This window comes from Andrographis paniculata, unplaced genomic scaffold (assembly GCF_009805555.1).
Source record: "Andrographis paniculata isolate CXL003 unplaced genomic scaffold, ASM980555v1 Contig178END, whole genome shotgun sequence".
Lineage (NCBI taxonomy): Eukaryota > Viridiplantae > Streptophyta > Magnoliopsida > Lamiales > Acanthaceae > Andrographis > Andrographis paniculata.
The window spans coordinates 1-17203 of NW_026137455.1; the positions used below are offsets into that span (position 1 = coordinate 1).

The 17203-nt window shown below is 36.5% G+C and overlaps 4 protein-coding genes across 7 annotated transcripts; all 4 read left to right on the plus strand.

The window, feature by feature from the left end:
* Positions 1–7206: 7206 nt before the first annotated feature.
* On the plus strand, positions 7207–11088 carry LOC127263561 (uncharacterized). Its single transcript, XM_051292660.1, has 3 exons — positions 7207–8785; positions 9330–11020; positions 11085–11088. Exons 2-3 carry the CDS (start codon positions 9330–9332, stop codon positions 11086–11088), a joined length of 1695 nt encoding a protein of 564 aa, XP_051148617.1. The 5' UTR covers positions 7207–8785.
* Positions 11062–12065, plus strand: LOC127263555 (uncharacterized). The gene is made up of 2 exons (XM_051292650.1): positions 11062–11338; positions 11428–12065. The coding sequence occupies exons 1-2, from the start codon at positions 11088–11090 to the stop codon at positions 11999–12001; spliced, it is 825 nt and encodes a 274-aa protein (XP_051148607.1). The 5' UTR covers positions 11062–11087; the 3' UTR covers positions 12002–12065.
* A 9-nt stretch (positions 12066–12074) lies between these two features.
* On the plus strand, positions 12075–12938 carry LOC127263565 (uncharacterized). Its single transcript, XM_051292666.1, has 2 exons — positions 12075–12131; positions 12231–12938. The coding sequence occupies exon 2, from the start codon at positions 12399–12401 to the stop codon at positions 12936–12938; it is 540 nt and encodes a 179-aa protein (XP_051148623.1). The 5' UTR covers positions 12075–12131; positions 12231–12398.
* On the plus strand, positions 12876–16874 carry LOC127263533 (uncharacterized). 4 transcript variants are annotated; one of them, XM_051292639.1, is made up of 12 exons: positions 12876–13115; positions 13415–13732; positions 13819–14056; positions 14157–14398; positions 14509–14715; positions 14799–14888; positions 14998–15096; positions 15194–15502; positions 15597–15659; positions 15770–15854; positions 16323–16462; positions 16553–16871. In XM_051292639.1, the coding sequence occupies exons 2-12, from the start codon at positions 13418–13420 to the stop codon at positions 16568–16570; spliced, it is 1806 nt and encodes a 601-aa protein (XP_051148596.1). In that variant the 5' UTR covers positions 12876–13115; positions 13415–13417; the 3' UTR covers positions 16571–16871. The 4 variants fall into 4 exon arrangements, with proteins under 4 accessions (XP_051148596.1, XP_051148587.1, XP_051148573.1 ...); XM_051292630.1 differs by lacking the exon at positions 12876–13115 and adding an exon at positions 13206–13262 and having other exon boundaries at positions 15206–15502; positions 16553–16874; XM_051292616.1 differs by lacking the exon at positions 12876–13115 and adding an exon at positions 13206–13262 and having other exon boundaries at positions 16553–16872.
* The last annotated feature ends 329 nt before the right edge of the window (positions 16875–17203 follow it).

A 17203-nucleotide genomic window follows, 5' to 3' on the forward strand; every position in this document is an offset into this window, starting at 1 on the left:
GCTCTCAATAGTTCTAATTACAGTGCTTTTCGTATTTGTCGTAGATTGTTCGAAATTAGTAATTTAGCGCTTTCGTTTTTTCAATGTTCTTCCTTTGTATTATATAGCATGTATAGATTATACTTACATTATGCTCTATAGTTCTAATTACGGTGCTTTTCGTATTCGTTGTGGAGTGTCGAAATTAGTATATTTAGCGCTTTTTTTTTTTCAATGTTTTTCCATTGTATTATATAGAATGTTTAGATTATACTTACTTTGTGCTTTATAGTTCTAATTACAGTGCTTTTCGTATTCGTTGTGTAGTGTTCGAAATTAGTACATTTAGCGCATTTGTTTTTTTTCAATGTTTTTCCTTTTTATTATATAGAATGTTATAAATTATACTTACTTTGTGCTCTCAATAGTTCTAATTACAGTGCTTTTCGTATTTGTTGTCGAGTGTTCGAAATATTATATTTAGCGCTTTTGTTTTTTTCAATGTTTTTTTCCTTTATATTATATAGCATGTTATAGATTATACTTACTTTTTCTGCTCTCAATAGTTCAAATTACAGTGTTTTTCGTATTTGTTGTAGAGTGTTCGAAATTAATATATTTAGCGCTTTCGTTTTTCAATCTTTTTCCTTTGTATTATATAGCATGTTTATAGATTATACTTACTTTGTGTTCTCAATAGTTCTAATTACATTGCTTTTCGTATTTCTTGTAGAGTGTTCGAAATTAGTATATTTAGCGCATTCATTTTTTCAATGTTTTTTCCTTTGAATTATATAGCATGTTATTGATTGTACTTACTTTGTGCACTATAGTTCTAATTACAGTGTTTTTCATATTTGTTGTAGAGTGTTCGAAATTAGTATATTTAGCAATTTCGTCTTTTCAATGTTTTTTCGTTGTATTATATAGCATGTTATAGATTATATTTACTTTGTGCTCTCAATAGTTCTAATTATACTCCTTTTTGTATTTGTTGTAGAGTGTTCGAAATTAGTACATTTAGCGCTTTTGTTTATTCAATGTTTTTCCTTTATATTATATAGCATGTTATAGATTATACTTACTTTGTACTCTATTGTTCTAATTGCAGCGCTTTTCGTATTCGTTGTGGAGTGTTCGAAATTAGTAAATTTAGCGCTTTCGTTTTTTCAATGTTCTTCCTTGTATTATATAGAATGTTATAGATTATACTTACTTTGTGCTCTCATATTTCTTCTAATTACATTGTTTTTCGTATTTGTTGTAGAGTGTTCGAAATTAGTACATTTAGCGCTTTTGTTTTTTCAATGTTTTTCCTTTATACTATATAGCATGTTATAGATTATACTTACTTTGTGCTCTCAATAGTTCTAATTACAGTGATTTTCGTTTTTGTTGTAGAGTGTTCGAAATTAATATATTTAGCGCTTTCGTTTTTTCAATCTTTTTCCTTTGTATTATATAGCATGTTATAGATTATACTTACTTTGTGTTCTCAATAGTTCTAATTACATTGCTTTTCGTATTTGTTGTAGAGTCTTCGAAATTAGTATATTTAGCGCATTCGTTTTTTCAATGTTTTTCCTTTGTATTATATAGCATGTTATAGATTCTACTTACTTCGTGCTCTCAATAGTTTTAATTACAGTGCTTTTCGTATTTATTGTAGATTGTTCGAAATCAATATATTTAGCGCTTTCGTTTTTTCAATGTTCTTCCTTTGTATTATATAGCATGTTATAGATTATACTTACTTTGTGCTCTATAGTTCTAACTACGGTGCTTTTCGTATTCGTTGTGGAGTGTTCGAAATTAGTACATTTATCGCTTTTGCTTTTTCAATTGTTTTCCGTTGTATTATATAGAATGTTATAGATTATATTTACTTTGTGCTCTATAGTTCTAATTACAGTGCTTTTCGTATTCGTTGTGGAGTGTTCGAAATTAGTACATTTAGCGCTTTTGTTTATTCAATGTTTTTCCTTTATATTATATAGCATGTTATAGATTATACTTACTTTGTACTCTATAGTTCTAATTGCAGCGCTTTTCGTATTCGTTGTGGAGTGTTCGAAATTAGTAAATTTAGCGCTTTCGTTTTTTCAATGTTCTTCCCTTGTATTATATAGAATGTTATAGATTATACTTACTTTGTGCTCTCAATATTTCTTCTAATTACAGTGTTTTTCGTATTTGTTGTAGAGTGTTCGAAATTAGTACATTTAGCGCTTTTGTTTTTTCAATGTTTTTCCTTTATACTATATAGCATGTTATAGATTATACTTACTTTGTGCTCTCAATAGTTCTAATTACAGTGATTTTCGTATTTGTTGTAGAGTGTTCGAAATTAGTATATTTAGCAATTTCGTCTTTTCAATGTTTTTTCTTTGTATTATATAGCATGTTATAGATTATATTTACTTTGTGCTCTCAATAGTTCTAATTATACTCCTTTTTGTATTTGTTGTAGAGTGTTCGAAATTAGTACATTTAGCGCTTTTGTTTATTCAATGTTTTTCCTTTATATTATATAGCATGTTATAGATTATACTTACTTTGTACTCTATAGTTCTAATTGCAGTGCTTTTCGTATTTGTTGTCGAGTGTTCGAAATTTGAATATTTAGCGATTTTGTTTTTTCAATGTTTTTCCTTTATATTATATAGCATTTATAGATTATAGTTACTTTGTGCTCTGTAGTTCTAATTACGGCGTTTTTCGTATTTGTTGTAGAGTGTTCAAAATTAGAAAATTTAGCGTTTTCGTTTTTTCAATGTTTTTCCTTTATATTATATAGCATGTTATAGATTATACTTACTTTGTGCTCTCAATAGTTCTAATTACAGTGCTTTTCGTATTTGTCGTAGATTGTTCGAAATTAGTATATTTAACGCTTTCGTTTTTTCAATGTTCTTCATTTGTATTATATAGCATGTTATAGATTATACTTACATTATGCTCTATAGTTCTAATTACGGTGCTTTTCGTATTCGTTGTGGAGTGTCGAAATTAGTATATTTAGCGCTTTTGTTTTTTCAATGTTTTTCCATTGTATTATATAGAATGTTATAGATTATACTTACTTTGTGCTTTATAGTTCTAATTACAGTGCTTTTCGTATTCGTTGTGTAGTGTTCGAAATTAGTACATTTAGCGCATTTGTTTTTTCAATGTTTTTCCTTTTTATTATATAGAATGTTATAGATTATACTTACTTTGTGCTCTCAATAGTTCTAATTACAGTGCTTTTCGTATTTGTTGTCGAGTGTTCGAAATTATTATATTTAGCGCTTTTGTTTTTTCAATGTTTTTCCTTTATATGATATAGCATGTTATAGATTATACTTACTTTCTGCTCTCAATAGTTCAAATTACAGTGTTTTTCGTATTTGTTGTAGAGTGTTCGAAATTAATATATTTAGCGCTTTCGTTTTTCAATCTTTTTCCTTTGTATTATATAGCATGTTATAGATTATACTTACTTTGTGTTCTCAATAGTTCTAATTACATTGCTTTTCGTATTTCTTGTAGAGTGTTCGAAATTAGTATATTTAGCGCATTCGTTTTTTCAATGTTTTTCCTTTGAATTATATAGCATGTTATTGATTGTACTTACTTTGTGCACTATAGTTCTAATTACAGTGTTTTTCATATTTGTTGTAGAGTGTTCGAAATTAGTATATTTAGCAATTTCGTCTTTTCAATGTTTTTTCTTTGTATTATATAGCATGTTATAGATTATATTTACTTTGTGCTCTCAATAGTTGTAATTATACTCCTTTTTGTATTTGTTGTAGAGTGTTCGAAATTAGTACATTTAGCGCTTTTGTTTATTCAATGTTTTTCCTTTATATTATATAGCATGTTATAGATTATACTTACTTTGTACTCTATTGTTCTAATTGCAGCGCTTTTCGTATTCGTTGTGGAGTGTTCGAAATTAGTAAATTTAGCGCTTTCGTTTTTTCAATTTTCTTCCCTTGTATTATATAGAATGTTATAGATTATACTTACTTTGTGCTCTCAATATTTCTTCTAATTACATTGTTTTTCGTATTTGTTGTAGAGTGTTCGAAATTAGTACATTTAGCGCTTTTGTTTTTTCAATGTTTTTCCTTTATACTATATAGCATGTTATAGATTATACTTACTTTGTGCTCTCAATAGTTCTAATTACAGTGATTTTCGTTTTTGTTGTAGAGTGTTCGAAATTAATATATTTAGCGCTTTCGTTTTTTCAATCTTTTTCCTTTGTATTATATAGCATGTTATAGATTATACTTACTTTGTGTTCTCAATAGTTATAATTACATTGCTTTTCGTATTTGTTGTAGAGTCTTCGAAATTAGTATATTTAGCGCATTCGTTTTTTCAATGTTTTTCCTTTGTATTATATAGCATGTTATAGATTCTACTTACTTTGTGCTCTCAATAGTTTTAATTACAGTGCTTTTCGTATTTATTGTAGATTGTTCGAAATCAGTATATTTAGCGCTTTCGTTTTTTCAATGTTCTTCGTTTGTATTATATAGCATGTTATAGATTATACTTACTTTGTGCTCTATAGTTCTAATTACGGTGCTTTTCGTATTCGTTGTGGAGTGTTCGAAATTAGTACATTTAGCGCTTTTGCTTTTTCAATTGTTTTCCGTTGTATTATATAGAATGTTATAGATTATATTTACTTTGTGCTCTATAGTTCTAATTACAGTGCTTTTCGTATTCGTTGTGGAGTGTTCGAAATTAGTACATTTAGCGCATTTTTTTTTAATGTTTTTCCTTTTTATTATATAGAATGTTGTAGATTATACTTACTTTGTGCTCTATAGTTCTAATTACAGTGCTTTTCGTATTCGCTGTGGAGTGTTCGAAATTAGTACATTTAGCGGTTTTGTTTTTTCCAATGTTTTTCCTTTATATTATATAGAATGTTATAGATTATACTTACTTTGTGCTCTCAATAGTTCTAATTACAGTGCTTTTCGTATTTGTTGTAGAGTGTTCGAAATTAGTATATTTAGCGCATTCGTTTTTTCAATGTTTTTCCTTTATATTATATAGCATGTTATAGATTATACTTACTTTGTACTCTATAGTTCTAATTGCAGTGCTTTTCGTATTTGTTGTAGAGTGTTCGAAATTAGTACATTTAGCGCTTTCGTTTTGTCAATGTTTTTCCTTTGTATTATATAGCATGTTATAGATTATACCTACTTTGTGCTCTATAGTTTTAATTACAGTGCTTTTCGTATTTGTTGTAGAGTGTTCGAAATTAGTATTTTTTGCGCTTTCGTTTTTTCAATATTTTTCCTTCGTATTATATAGCATGTTATAGATTATACTTACTTTGTGTTCTCAATAGTTCTAATTACGGTGCTTTTTGTATTTGTTGTCGAGTGTTCGAAATTATTATATTTAGCGCTTTTGTTTTTTCAACGTTTTTCCTTTGTGTTATATAGCATGTTATAGATTATACTTACTTTGAGCTCTCAATAGTTCTAATTACAGAGCTATTCGTATTTGTTGTAGAGTGTTCGAAATTAGTATATTTAGCGCTTTTGTTTTTCAATGTTTTTCCTTTATATTATATAGCATCACTACCAAAAAAAGGGCTATTCACCACGGGTTGAGAGTCCGTAACAATAAAATCGTAACAAATAGATATATTAGTTACGACAAAATCCGTGACGAAAAAAAAAAAACCCGGTCAACGTTTTAGGTTCTGTCGTTACGCAAAAAATATCGTAACAAATAATGAGATGGTAGAATTTGGTCAAAATAACATTAGTTACGTAAAGTGTTCGTAACTACTGGTATTTAATTTTTTATTTTTGGAAAAGTTAAATTAAAAAAAAAAAAAAAAAAAGAAGTAAAATACTGGATTGACGCTTTCATTCCAGAAACGATCAAAATGGACAAAAACGCTATATCATCCCACACTTAGACAAATTAGGGCATCTGGTTCATTTCCCTCGTTCGCTTCTCACAGTCGCCCGCGATCCGATTTCCTGTAGCTGCCGACGACGACGCGCGAGGTGAAATCGATCCGTCCCTGGGATCTACTCCGGCGCACCTCACCCAGGTAAGGTTTTGAAGGTAGCTCGAAAAAGATTTTGTATTACGCGAGGTATCTTCGACAAATTAGGGCATAATCTCCACTACCAAAAAAATGGGCTTTCATTACGGAAAGAAGATTCGTAACAATATTGTCATAATAAAAGATGGTTTTTGTTATGAATTTTTTCGTGACAAAAGGAATTTTTATTAGTCAACGTCTTTTTTTATTTATTACGATAAATGTTTCGTAACAATTAAAAATATGACAAAAAAATATCGTAAATACAATAATTACGACTTTATTCTGTAACAAAGAAAAGCATTTTTTATAATTTTTAATAAAAAATTAAAAATTAAAAAAATAATCAAACTTCAAATATTGAAAATAATATTTAACAAATTGAATGTAAAATAAATATAAATAAAAATTTATTATTAATTAATTGTATATAAAATTTATTACAATATATAATAAATAAGTAAAAATATATTGCACTATCTACCAGCCGCCTTCCTCCTAGTTTTAACAAATTGAATGTAAAATAAATATAAATAAAGATTTATTATTAATTAATTATATTTATAAAATTTACAAAGGGTGTGTTTGGTTGGATGATTGGATTTTGGATTTGGATTTTGGAGAATTTTGAAGTATGGATTTTTAAGTTGAATTTGTTTGAGAGTTTGAATTTTGTAATGATTATGTAGGATGAAATTATTATTTTATTGAAAAAAATGATATATTGATGTGATAATTTGAAAGAGATGATATTTAAATAATATTTTATTGAAGAAAATGATATATTTAAATTTAGAAAATTTATTTTTTTGTTCTTTTATTTATTGTGTTCTTTTATAAAAAAATTTCAAATTTCAAATTATTATTCATATTTTTTTTTTGCTAAAAATATCAAATCAAATAAATATTTTTTACTTTAATAATATACTAAAAATTAATTTTATATTTAAAATATCACGTCATTGACTCAATATCTATTTATATCATATTATACCATTATTTTAAATATAATTTTAAATTATTTTTTTAAAAAATAAATATAAATATGTAAAAATAAAATAATATTATCATTCATTTTTTCCCATCACTTATAACTAAATCATAAACCCTACCCACACCCGCCGCCCTCCCCCTTTCTTCTCCAACGCGAAGTTATCCTTTCTTCGTCCTCTTCTTTTTTCTTCTTCTAACTTGCTCAGCCGCCGGCGCCCCTGTAGGTTAAAAATCGATAATGTGAAAACATTTTTCTCATATCGATTTTTAATTTATGTTTCTTCCGTTTGCAGTCTCATCTACCTTGGTCGCTGGTCGAATTCTCCCCGCCGCAGCGTCCCGTTGAAGTGAGGGATTTTGGAACACGTCTCCGGCATCGATCCATCAGGTAGGTGGTTTTTCTAGCTTCTCCCTTCTCTTATTTCTTCTTGTCCTGCTTTCCTTCCTCGCCATGCCCTCGTCGGTGAATTTTGTTTATTCTATTTTGCGTTTCCATTCCCATTTGTTCATTGCTTGTTGTTAGGGTTGGTTGTTCAGCCACAACAACCAATGGCCGATAAGTTTGAAAGATTTGTAGTATTTTACATTGTAGATTGTCCTCTAGGTTTTATTTTGAAGCTCCTTCTGTTAGATTTAAAATATGCTTTTGTATATTTTTACACATTGAGTCATATATTTGGAAGTCTGATGTTTTGTTAGAAGCAAACTCTGGTATTGCGTGATCCACCATGTTGGTGATGTGTTTGTAACACAGATACTGAAAATTCATTTAGCCAGCAAAGTGCAGCACTTTTGAATTTTTTACATTGTTACTGTATACAATTGTGCCAAGTGAATTTATCGATTAAGTTAAGTGTGATGTTTTGTGCTGTTTGGTTTAGGAATTTGGGCATCCTACATTATGATAAATATATGTGAAATTCCAATGGTGTATGGTTCTGTTTCAATTTTCATGAAGATATGACAGCTTCTCTGTTTGTGTAATTGTATTGCATTTCAGTCATAATATCTGGGAAAGAGTGCTTGTGTTGTGGATTTTTTGGATTTGAAATTTTTCGGATGGAAAAAGGGTTTTTGGATATTATGTTTTGAATAGAAAATAGGTGTCGGATGTGATAATTAAATAGAGGGAAGAAGATTATTTTAGTATAGATTATATGATGCAACAAGATTTTTTTATTTTTTTTAAAAAAAACCAAAGTGCACACACAAGCAAAGTTAATAAATACACTTTATGATTTGATGGTTTTGTGAACTTTATTTATTTATTGGTGTACCCTCCCAAGACTTTCACTCATTTTATCTTTTCATTCTGCAATAATTGCAATGAAGTACAAAAATGATCTAGCAACACTATCCAATATAGAGTGCTTCTTTCCAAAACAACTTTGAATTTTGTTATTATGTGTGGATATTTAAATAAGTTTCATTGGATTCTACAGCATAATATATACAGATTCAGACGCATATATTGTTAGATAATGATACATACATATGCTGCATAATATGAATATGATATCATATCTACACTCTAAGTATTGGCTCCTTTGTCGGAACCAATACCATTTTTTTTGTTACTTGGTTGTATGCGTCGATTTGTCGGAAGCAACACCATTTGGGCTATTTTAACTGAAAATGAGTGCATATTTAACTTGTGTTTTTTTACAGGATACTAAATTGTGGAGACAAAAGTGTGCAGTGTGAATTCAGGATAAGCAACATTGAGTTTAACGGAAGGTCGGATTTCTTTTTAATGCATTTCCACAGTGCAAAGCTTCTAAGTGTTCTATGTTTTCTCGAGTGGTGGTGTAGTTAAGTGTTATGTGCATTCCCACAAACCTGCTTTACTCTTTAGACATCAGATTTGAGGATTTTTTTCATATTCGTACAAAAGGGCAAGGAAAAATTTAGAATAGTAGGAAATTTTTCTTGACCCAAGTAGGGTATGGATAATTCTTGCTGCTCTAGTATCTAGAGATGACGCTCAGAATTTTTGGCGGAGCGTAGACATCATTTAATTCTCATTAAATGGCATCCATAAAAGGTTCTAAAGTGGAGATAATGGCTGATTTTAAACCATGGGCCTTAATGTTGTGATGAATGTTATGTTTTACTTATAAGTGCAATACATGGACTTATAGGTACAAAAATGCAGTTTATTAAAGCTGATGCTATAACTTTGTTCTTTTAAATTGAGGGAGCAAGCCCGTATCAAGACTTAAACATTACAATTTTGAATGCATGTTTTGTTGATGGAATCACATGTATATTGCCTTTTTAGATGGATAGGAGTTGGATAGACGATGCGAACCATATCTCGGCTCAATATTTGGATGGGGTCAGGGCTTTCTTAGATTTCGCATTTAAAGATCGTAGCTCTGAATCTTGCATCTATTGCCCCTGTACATCTTGCGGAAATCGCTTAACAAAATCTCGTAGAGATGTCTTGCTCCATTGTATTCGTTATGGATTCGACCAAACCTACAAGGTTTGGACTTGCCACGGAGAAGGAGAGGTGAACCCTGCTGTTGCAAACGACAACATGCCAATGCGTTGGGAGGAGGAACTAGAACTTCTATTGCGAGAGTGTGCATATACAGAGCACACCGATCCGGGGCCCAGTGGAAATGAACCTCATAGGGATGACGAAAATGAACATATACATCATGGCAGTAAGGGGTATAGAAAGATGTTAGAAGATGTAGAGAAAGAGCTCATACCAGGGTGCAAGAAGATGAGTAGACTCTCGTTTATCGCACGGCTTTTGCACTTGAAGGTTTTGTGCCACTGGTCTAATAATTCTATTGATTTGCTGTTAGAGCTGTTACGGGATGCACTTCCAGACGATGTTGTCCTTCCGAAGAACTTCTATGAGGCTAATAAGCTGACCAAGGACTTGGGGTTCACATGCAAGACTATCCATGCGTGCATCAACAATTGCATGTTGTTTACCGGGGAAGATGTTGACCGTGAGGTTTGTGTTGTGTGTGGGGAAAAGCGATTTACACAGGGTAAAGATAGATCTCCAGTGAAGAAGTTAAGGTACTTTCCATTAATTCCGCGATTGCAGCGATGGTACGTATCTTCCAAAACTGCATCTTCTATGAGATGGCATGCCGAAGGGCGTGTAGACGATGGCAAGATGCGTCATCCAGCAGATAGTCCTGCGTGGAAGAGTTTCGATCATCGGTACCCGACGTTCTCTGAGGAGATTCGCAACGTACGCCTCGGTCTGGCCACTGACGGTTTCAACCCTTTTGGGAATATGAGTGTGAGTTATAGTATTTGGCCCGTCGTACTTGTGATATATAACCTACCTCCGTGGCTGTGCATGAAGCAACCATCGTTCATCCTCTCTACGATTATAGACGGCCCGCATGGCCCGGGGGATCGGATTGATGTCTTCCTTCAACCTTTGATCGATGAGCTTAAGGAGCTTTGGTATGATGGTGTTCGGACGTACGATGCGAGTACTAAGGAGGATTTCCAGATGCGAGCTGCATTGCTGTGGACTATTAGTGATTTTCCCGGTTACGGTATGTTGTCAGGGTGGCCGACTCGTGGGGCGAATGCATGCCCTGTTTGTGGTTTAAAAACTCATTCCAGATACCTGAAAAATGGACATAAGTATAGCTATTGCGGGCATCGACGGTTCCTGCCGGCTGGGCATAGAATGCGCTTTGATAAACATGCATTTGACGGTTCGATGAGCTTTGACGGAAAGCCTTCTCGCTTGACCGGCGCTGAACTTCTGCAGCAGCTTCAGGATATGCCTACTGAGTATCGTACGGTTGACTTGATTGAGAAACGCATTGCACAGGGGTCTCGCAAGCGTCGCCGGGGGGTGGACGGGCAGCAACAGGTGTGGAAAAAAAAGAGCATATTCTTTCAGCTCCCTTATTGGTCTGAGAATGAGGTACGTCACAACCTCGACTTGATGCACATTGAAAAGAATGTGTGTGAGAATGTACTGTATACATTGTTGGGAACTAAGGGGAAAACAAAGGACAATCTGAACACGAGGAAAGACTTACAGTTGATGCAAATACGTAGTTCTTTACACCCGGTATCGGGTCCTAGGGGCGCTATATATTTGCCGGCAGCTACGTACACCATGAGTAACCCCGAAAAACGGATATTCCTATCTGTGTTGAAGGACCTCCGACCACCTCATGGGTTCAGTTCAAACTTATCGCGTCGTGTGAAGGTAGAACAACAACTAATATGGGGACTTAAGAGCCACGATTGCCATGTTCTTATGCAACGAATTCTACCTATTGCTGCCCGACGGTATACCCTTGAAACGCAATTATTTTAATTAACATGATATATGCCTCCTCTAAATATAACTGAAGGTGCTGATTCAACACTTCCTGTAGGTGTCTTCCCAAAAATGTTGTGCTCGTGTTGATTGAACTTTGTAACTTCTTCAATTCGATGTGCTCAGCTCATAACACAGTTCGTGAACTGGAGCGAATCCAAGAAAGAATTTCTTTGACGCTATGCCATCTTGAAAAGCTATTCCCACCTTCATTCTTTGATGTAATGGAGCATCTGCCTATCCATTTGGCTGAGGAGGCTATGGTGGCCGGTCCGGTGCAGTACCGGTGGATGTATCCCATTGAGCGGTACTTGGGTACTCTGAAGAGGTACGTACGGAACAGGGCACAACCTGAGGGTTCGATTGCACGTGGATACCTCATGGAAGAATGCGTGACTTTCTGCTCAAGATATCTCGGAGACATAGAGACCAAAGAGAACCGGGCTGCTCGAGGGGAGGAGGACGGGACACAACACGGGAAAGGATTGTTTGGTTCTAGGTTCAATCTTGATTACAATACGATGCACCAAATTCATTGCTACATCCTAGGAAATATAGATGAAATCAGTCCGTTGCGAAGGTTTTTTCACATCAATTTAACAATACTTGTATGCGTATCCGACCTGTGTTGAATATCTTCGACTTTTATTTTTGCACTGTAGGATTCACCTTGATACTATTAGGTCATGTCGAACTCGCGCACCCCCACGTGAGGTGCACCAGCAGCACAACGAACAATTTGCGTCTTGGTTTCAATCATATGTGAGTACCGCCTACATCGTCCGTACGTGGTATCTTGACTACACTCCCAAAAAACATTGAAATCACGAGTGTTCATGAACTACTTTACATCAAATGTAGGTAGATGATCCGACGAATAATGATGAGTGCCCAATCTCAGCGGAGATCCGTGCATTGGCGGGTGGACCATTATGCAATGCAACACGGTACTCTTCGTGCATTGTGTCAGGAATACGCTATCGTGTTCAAGACCGGGATGCAAGGAAGAGGACACAGTGTGCAGGTGTTATGGTTACGGCAGATACAGTGAGTTATGCCTCAGCTAGGGACCATAACCCACGAGAAGGTTCCGTGGCATATTACGGGATTCTTACGGACATTGTGGAAGTGTACTATAGCAATCAACAGAAGTATCTCCTTTTAAAATGTGACTGGGTGGATCTGGAGAGGGGCGTTAAAGAGGATGAGTTCAAATATAAATGTGTGAACTTTAAGTATTTGATGTACCCCAAGAACTTGCCCACGGATGAGCCTTTCATCTTAGCGACCCAAGCCTCTCAGGTGTGGTACATTGCAGACCCGGTTGATGAAGGTTGGAGCGTTGTCGTTCCGGTGTCACGGCGAGACACGTATGACGTGTATAGTACGATCGATCATAGATTCAGCACAGGGTTACCTTTAGATGACGGAGGCAATGTTAGAGGAGCAGCCGATTACTGGCTAAGGGAAGGTATTGAGGGGCAAGTAGTAGAAGATGCAGGGCAGATGGACCATGCCGATACTTCGCCTTCGGATTCGGAGGAATCCTCCGAAGATGATGGTGCTTAGCGCAGAATCAAATAAGCGGGCATTTTTGGTAGTATGCGAATATAGCCTAATTGGCCCATTTTTGATGGTTTGGCAACCACGCAACCTTTTTGAGTTCGCAGTTCAGAATAAATTACACATCTCAACAGATGGTCATCTATGTGGGGAGGGGGGGTCGGTGATTGAAGTACGTAATAGGTAACCACTTTCGGACATGCATGCCATCGTTCATAGGCCCTGTTTTCGCTTGATTTGCTGAAGCACTTTGCATCCATTATGCGCGCGCAGGATGTTATGATTTTTTCCGAATATGTCAACGCGGATAAGCTCTTTACCCCCGTTTGCGTATGCTGAAGCAATTTACCCTGATTAATTGCAGTAACTATTATGTGAATTTCTCGTAATATGTCACTTCATAAGCTTTGTTGTGATAAGTGTGTTTTGATTTTCTCCTAATATACGTTTTCATACTGCCAACTAACACTGGTGTCTTGCAGGTTATGGGCAAATCTCAACGTGCTGCCGTTGGAGGGTCACAGGATCCGGCAGTCTCTCCCGCAAGACGTTTTACCCGGGCATCCGCACGTAACAGCCCCCTAGAGGCAACTCATCCCGCAAGCAGGAATCCATCGCCCATCCGCAATCCCACAAAGAAAGTGACAAAACGGAAGGGATCTCGGGTCTCGCCACTGCTCCAGCGACTCCGGTCCATCACATCAGAGTGGGAGAAAGAGCGCGATGCTCGTGGTCAAAGCATGAAGCCAACATCTTCCACTCGAAGGGCAGTGCTTCAGGATTCAGAGGGCCCTTTGGAGGTAATGTGGTTCCTTTGCCGAAAGCATGTCCTTATTTGAACTCTCAGTATAACACTACAATAGGCTGACACTGTTAACCCCAACAGGAACATGATGATAGGGATGTTCCATCACTTTTTGATCCGACGGCACTGACACAGGATGACGATGATACAATCCCCCCCACACAAGCAGATGACGAGACACTTCCGCCGACGCAGGACATGGAGACTGCAGAGAGTGATATGCCACTCTTGGATGAAGGGCCAGGCTCCGACCCCACTCTGATGACAGGAACAGAGGCGGGCAATATGGCACCATTGGACGAGATGACATCGCACGACGGTTTGGAAATTAGCCTTCAAAGATTACCGATTACATTTAGTGACTTCATATTTTGCATGTAATATCCTTATTAGAACATGTAATCTCCTGTTTGTGTCAGCTGGTTCGTCAAAGAAAAAGCAGGGGAGAGGGGCGGCACGAATGCCGCGTGGATGGGGAAAAGATCACAGGATGCTTGTATTCACATCGCCGGATGGTAAAAGCATCGTCGGACCCGACGTAAACGAGTACAAGACAGCCATTGGGGTCATTGCACGCAACGGAGCTCGACTTCCTCTACATTACCCCACGTTCGCTGAGATACCGGAGACGAAGAGACAGGGTGCATGGATGGAGGTTCAGGTGATGCAAACTTCATTAAATTGAAAGTTCTTTTATTTCATATAGATTCTTATATATGGCCCTACCATCTTCTCCGGACCTGGTGGAAACCGTGTGAAACGGCATTCCAGAGTAACAGCGGATTACCAGACTCAGCGGAGAAAGTGGTCTTGGCTGACCTAAGGGAAGTTTGGAGGCACTGGAAATACAGCATCAAATCAACTTACTTCAATCCGATCGAGGACGATGAAGAAGCACTGAAGAAGGTTCCCTCAAGCAGGATTGTGCCCGATCAGTGGCCGAAGTTGGTTGAGTATTGGCGCGACGAGAAGGTGAAGGTACGCATAGGGACATGCCAAATTAATATACGTTAAATCTGCACGGGCATGGACTGAGAACTAAATAACTTTGATTGACGTAGCTTCAATCCAAGAAAAATGCGTCGAACGTAGCGAAAAGAAGCTTTCCACATCGTACTGGGCGGAAGTCATTCACGACTCTGGCAGAGGAGGTACCTTTTATTACAATTAAGTAATTAGTCATGTCATGCTCCATCCCCATATTTTCCTCTCCTGTATTTCATTATGTTTTCGATGACAGAAGGCCTTGTATTGCTGCAGATCAAGGCAAAGGGGAAGGACCCCGACAATCTGGAGATTTGGATTTCCAGTCGCACACAAGGCAAGGGAAAGGATGACCAAGAAACCGAGGAGATATTGGTAGAATAAATTCGTTCCCAACTTAGTTACAATTCAGTCAGTATTTACATCTCTAACAACAAGAGCAAGTTCGGCCTCACTTAAATCTTTCCTGTAGACTTATTTACAGAATGAGCTAAACAAGGTTCCCCCTGAAGGGCGGACTCCCTCTGTTCGGGAGACTCTGTACCGACGGGCCCTTGGGGGAAAGATTAAGAAGCGGTCAAAGGTCGACAGTGCGGCAAGTTCAGCTCATCCCGGCAGCGAGTCAACTGGTTTAACAGACAGTGTAGCATTCCAGCATGGGTGGGAACAACTACAGAATGGAATGGAGGAGCTGAAGGCAATGATGGATGAGTTCAAAACCATCAAGGCTGATGTGTATGCATTCATGCACAGAAACTCCGGAGCGGTTACTGGCCAGGCAGTAAGTATTCATAATCCCTGACCTGTTTGGTATGAGTATCCCATGAGATTTGGATGGCGAAGGAATTTACCATCCTCGGCATGTTATATGATAGGGCACATCTCGTATTGATTCAGTCCCTGAGATTCCCAGGCCTGTGTCCGAGCCAAGCATGACGGTATGATTCCGTGACGCCCTGGAGTTTCTTAGAAATCAGTGCAGTGTCTAATTTAGGCTACTCTTGACTGCGTACTACCTTATCCAACTCATATGCCCTGTCTGTTGTAGGTCGGCACACATGTGCTTCTATTATCCCGCACCGGTGAGAAAAAAGTTGTTGCAGAGGGACTTCTGCTCTGCCCCCCTGGGCCAGGTTGGTCCGGTATCTTTGAGGATGTTTAATTAAACTTTTAATATGCCTCAGCGAGATATCGTAGGTTTTCGTGACTGTTCAGGCCTCATATTGCGTATTAGCATGGATTCACTAAGTGTAGAAGTATACAATGATACGATCCGTGGATTTCCAAAGCGATGTAGACTGTTAATGTAGGGGTGGTAAAATAACTGCTATTATGACGACCCATGTTTATTGAAGGATGTTTGGTTTAAAGATCAAGCTGCAATTACATAGGAAATTAGGGTATAATGTGCTTCGCTACCTAACTCATGAATGTAATACCATGTACTGTACGACATGTCTGAATGTACGTACTCCTCTTGTTCTAGTTCCAAAGTATTACACTTATAATGTCTGTGTTATGACATGTTATATATACAGTTCGAACGTCTGTTGATATATATGCTTGAATGTAATCAAAAATTGCTCTTGTGAATGCTGTAGGTGACACACTTTCCTTGGTCAAGGTCTTCGTGACATCCGCGTCAGTCCCGGACACACCCCTTATTTTGCCGACCATTTCTGGGGCGACTACCCTTCGCGATGTCGTCGGCGAAGATCCTATTGAGTGGAGCTACAACGACGTAAGGATCTACTTTAATACCTTTCTTGTATTGCCTTCCGAAATTTATAAGAAGTATGACTTAAAGTAATCTCTGTGTTGGCAATTGCAGCTCATGCGCCGGGCTTGAAATGTTGGTACCGATACACCCATGTTAATTGCCCCGTTTGTCATATGGATTGAATGTCGAACCTGTCTTTGGATGGATTGTGTTGAGTTTTTGTTGAACTATGTCTGGAATTGATGCGTAGACCTTTGTGGTTTGAATTCGTATGGTGAAAAATGTGCCTAATTGCGTTGTTTACTTCTGTTTGAACTGTTAAGCACGTTTTGCGGAACAGGTTGTTGATGTGTAGATACTAGTAGGCTTGTTCTATGGGTTGCTTTACTTTGTTGGTAGGTATGGAATTCAGATTTTAATATGAATTAATGTTTGCGCGGGGCGTAATGATGATGATGTTTATAGCAATCTTTGTATTCGTAATTTATTTTCGTATCATACGCATCACAGCAGGTCCATTTGTTACGAACAATTTCAATTGCAGCGTACCCCCTGTTTTTCACAATACGCTATTTTTCCGTAACAAAAGGCCAGAAAATCGTTACAAAAAGTGGTCTTTGGATATTTGTTGTTACAGACGGTTTCGTGACTATAAGTAGGTAATATTTTTTTTACGGGGTTCAATGCCGTTACAAATAGTCGTAACAAAAACCAAGTTCTGACAACCGGTCAATGGAAAACACTTGTAACGCGAGGAACTTC

Bases quoted from the DNA above. Each gene is read 5' to 3' on its own strand.
- LOC127263561 (XM_051292660.1), top strand. From the start codon at position 9,330: ATGGATAGGAGTTGGATAGACGATGCGAACCATATCTCGGCTCAATAT.
- LOC127263555 (XM_051292650.1), top strand. From the start codon at position 11,088: ATGCAAATACGTAGTTCTTTACACCCGGTATCGGGTCCTAGGGGCGCT. The intron at 11,339-11,427 runs GTATACCCTTGA...CACTTCCTGTAG, and splicing joins CTACCTATTGCTGCCCGACG to GTGTCTTCCCAAAAATGTTG.
- LOC127263565 (XM_051292666.1), top strand. From the start codon at position 12,399: ATGGTTACGGCAGATACAGTGAGTTATGCCTCAGCTAGGGACCATAAC.
- LOC127263533 (XM_051292616.1), top strand. From the start codon at position 13,212: ATGATTTTTTCCGAATATGTCAACGCGGATAAGCTCTTTACCCCCGTT. The intron at 14,057-14,156 runs GTTTGGAAATTA...TGTTTGTGTCAG, and splicing joins CGAGATGACATCGCACGACG to CTGGTTCGTCAAAGAAAAAG. The intron at 14,716-14,798 runs GTACGCATAGGG...TGATTGACGTAG, and splicing joins GGCGCGACGAGAAGGTGAAG to CTTCAATCCAAGAAAAATGC.